Raw genomic sequence first — 3,553 nt, 5'->3', positions numbered from 1 at the left:
AGCCTTCCTTTCTGTTCCTTCCCTCCACCTGAAATGCTCCCCCCAACTCCAGTTACTTTCATTCATCCTTGGGGTGCTCCTTCAGTGGGGTTGCACCCCCACCCTCAGACTAGGCTGACCCCCACCCCCATTTTGCTCCCACGGCCTCAAGTCCTCCTTTCTGTTGCTTGGTTTTTGTCACCATTTGTTCCCCGCAGGTCTCCCACTCTAGGCCGTGGTTCTCGTGGGCGGGGGTGTCAGCCCTGTGCCTACTGCGCCCCTCTCTTCTCTGCCCCCGCGCCCCGCGCCCCGCGGCAAATGAGGCCTGGGGGAGTGGGTGTCTGTTGCTGCTGGGCTGAAGCGGGGAGGGCTCGGCCCAGGGCAGGGGCTGAGGTCGCCCGCCCCTCCCCAGGCCTGCTGTCCGTGCTGTATCTGCCCACCGGATTCTTCTCCCTGGCCCGGGAAGGCTGCCCCTCCCTGTCCACGGAGCTGCTGCTGCTGCTGCAGCCGCTCTCGGTGCTGACCTTCCACCTGGACTTGCTCTTCGAGCATCACCACCTGCCCCTGCGGCCCCCCCAGCCTCCCGCCGCGCCCCGCTCGCCTCCAGCCCTGCAACAGACTGTGCAGGCCCTGCTGCACTGGGGGGGTCGGCTGGCCCAGAGCCTCCGTGGGGCTTCTGGGGAGAACCCCCCCAGCCCTTCAGCCCCCTCAGGCCCTCCCGCAGCAGGCAGCTGGTGGGAGCAGCTGACCCAGGCCTCGCGGGTCTATGCCTCCGGAGGCGCCGAGGGCTTCTCCCTTCCCCGGTGGGGCGCCATGCGTCGGGGGACTGCGGCCGGGGGCGCCCAGGAGAGCTTGCAGCCCGCGGAGGACTCGGCACCTGGCAGAGGCGTGTGGCTGGGGAGGCTGTTTGGAGTGCCTGGGGGCCTCGCCGAAACCGAGACTGGAGCTCTGAAGTCCAGGTAATGGGGTACCTTGCTCCCCTCCCTGACTCCCTCCCAGAGCCCCAGTCACCCCAGTTTGAAACTTTAGAGTGAGCCGTTAGGTCGGAGGTTGGCTGTTGGTTTTTCTACAGCCAGGAGCTATAAAAACGGTGCACGCACTGTCATGGCTACAGAAGTACCTACGTGTCCTCCGTGGCGCCTCCGGGCCCTCAGAGCCACGGACGTCTACTCTCTGGTCCTCTGCTCGGCTCTGCCCGGGCTGGACCGTCCACTCGTTGGTGCCTCAGGCGCTCTCCAGTGGGTCCGTTTGGTCCACTGGCTCCACAGGTCCCTCTGTGATTTTTGGTGTTCTAGACCTTTGCTGTCACCTCCTGGGTCCCCCCAGCGGCCCCTGTGTTCCATGACCGACTCCTGACCGCTTTTACCCACCCTTCAGCCCCTCAGGTTCTTCCTCCCTCTGAAGCCCTGGGCTCTTGGGGCGTCTTTCTGGAGGCGGGGCGGCCTGTGCGACCCTGTGTCCTTTCCTCCAGGAGACCATCTAGCTGGCTGCCTCCGACAGTGAATGTGTTGGCTCTGGTGAAGCGGGCGGCACCTCCTGAGACCCCCTGTTCTGCTGAGGAGCTTGAGGCCTCAGCCCCCAGCATGGTGCAGACGCACAGGTGAGGATCGGGGGTGCCTGGTGTGCGCGTGGCGTGCGTGTGTGTGTGTGTGTGGTGTGTGTGCACGTGTGAGCTCGCATTTCTGTCTTCACAGAGCGGAGCGGGGTAGTGTAAAAGGCCTCGGGCTGCGAGGTGCTTAGTTTGCATGTAAATCTGTAATGGTGTGACGCTCATTTCTCTGAGCCATTTCTTGCTCTGTAGAGAGAGGAGCCTTTGTTTTGGTTGTCACAAAGGCCAAGCCTGGGCACAGAGGTGTGCGCCTGGGTGCGCTGGGGAGCACCGCGCCGCCCTTCAGTGGGGTGTTTCCCCCGGTGCCAGGGGCCGCCCCTGCTTTGGGCTCTGGCTTCCTTCGGCGTCTCAGTGCACTGAATTAGGCTTCTTGGCTTTTCGTTCACTCGGCAGTAGTTTTCAGGTACTTGCTATGCTCCAAGCCTCACGCAGGGGAGCGGCCACACGGGGAGGTATGTCGCAGCCCGTCTTCAAGGGGCTTATGGTCCAGTGAAGACCCCAGTGAATAAACGAGTGGCTAAAATTCGGTGTGGTGGACCCTAGGAGAGGAAGGCCGAGTCTATAGACGGGACTTCTTCCTTAGGTTTGGGGGCGCAGAGAAGGCCTAGTGATGGTGTGGGCTCCACATGGGCCGGAAGGGACAGGGTGCAAAGGTGGAGAGGCCCAAGTGCCACCAGGAGGAGCCGCGGGCACCCGCGGCGGCAGTGCTGGGGCTATCCCGGGCCTGGACCTCCCCTGGGGCAGTGGGAGTCACCGTGGGGTCTGAGCAGGGTCTGGTCTTCCTGCCCGTGTTTTCGAGGACCTCTGGCTGCTGTGTGGAGGGCGGGGCTGGGGAGGGAGGTCACGAGATCCAGGGAGACCCAGGAGACTGCTGGGCTTCAGGCCGTGGGGCTGGGAAGGGAGGTGGCCTGAGCGGCGGGAGGGACAGACAGGAAGCCGGTTGTGGTGACTGATGTGAGCGAGAGGCCTGGCGCTTGCCGTTCAGGGGTACCCAGGACAGGAGGGGCTGGTCTGCAGGGTGCGGGTGAGTCACTGAGTTTGCACGTGCTGGGTCTGAAGCACCCAGAGTAAGCTGCCGAAGGGTGGGTGTGGGGCTCACGAGGGCTGGGGCCCCAGCTGGCATCAACGCGGTGGGAGCGGGGCCCCTCCGGCCCAGTCAGCGTCCCCTGAGCTGAACCGAAGGGACAGTCCGCACGGTGGAGCGGAGGCCCGGGGACAGCCGGGCGCCCCGCCTCGCTCCCTCCCAGCACCGTCCTCCGGCTCCCCGCAGGACAGTCCGCGCTCTCTGCGACCACAGCGCTGCGGGGCCTGGCCAGCTGAGCTTCCGGCGTGGGGACGTGCTGCACGTCGTCACCACCGTGGATGAGGACTGGATCCGCTGTGCGCAGGACGGAGCGGAGGGGCTGGTGCCTGTGGGGTACACCTCTCTTGTTCTCTAGGCCGGCCTCCCTCCCTGCACCTGTCTCCCTCTCCTGCCAGCTGCCAGTGGGGTGGCCTGTGAACACTAAACGGGTCAGCTGACCATCCCAGGAGCATCTTCCCTGTCGCAAAAGGACAGGCACTTCCCGCCCATGTCCGTTTCTGCTAATGTGTAAAATAAGTTTCCCTCCCTCCCTCCCGTGCCCACCTGTAAGTCGTGATCTGCTCTCCTTCCAAATATATGAAAGGGACCCCCCCACGCAAACTCCTTCCTCTCGTCTGCACAAGGGCCCCTCCCCTCCCACGTGCAAAATGGAAAGCCTGCCCCCTCCGTCACGTGTCGTGGACTCTGCGGCCCGGTGTGTGCCTCAGCTCCCGTGGCCAGAAGGCCCTCTGGTGCCCTGTGTCGCCACCCGCCCCGCCTCGCCCGTATTTATCATGTGCTCATGGCGCGTGGGTGCCGGCGTCCGGACGCCCCTGGCGGGTGGGCCTGTGCTGTCGGTCTCTCTCCTTTCTCCTTTGTCTCAATAAAGTGTGGGAGTTGAA

The 3,553-nt window shown here is 64.4% G+C and overlaps 1 protein-coding gene across 1 annotated transcript in view; it reads left to right on the top strand.

Moving 5' to 3' along the window:
* RUSC1 (RUN and SH3 domain containing 1) overlaps positions 1 to 3,553 on the top strand; it is an 8,493-nt gene extending 4,940 nt beyond the window's left edge. The window contains exons 5-7 of the mRNA XM_039849812.1: positions 3 to 938; positions 1,451 to 1,579; positions 2,859 to 3,553. Of these exons, the coding sequence (XP_039705746.1) occupies positions 3 to 938; positions 1,451 to 1,579; positions 2,859 to 3,027 (1,234 nt within the window). The 3' untranslated portion in view covers positions 3,028 to 3,553. The remainder of the gene's footprint in view (positions 1 to 2; positions 939 to 1,450; positions 1,580 to 2,858) is intronic.

This window comes from Pteropus medius, unplaced genomic scaffold (assembly GCF_902729225.1).
Source record: "Pteropus medius unplaced genomic scaffold, Ma_sr-lr_union100, whole genome shotgun sequence".
Classification (NCBI taxonomy): domain Eukaryota; kingdom Metazoa; phylum Chordata; class Mammalia; order Chiroptera; family Pteropodidae; genus Pteropus; species Pteropus medius.
The sequence above is the reverse complement of the archived record's forward strand: the minus strand, read 5'-3'. Positions and strand labels throughout refer to the sequence as shown.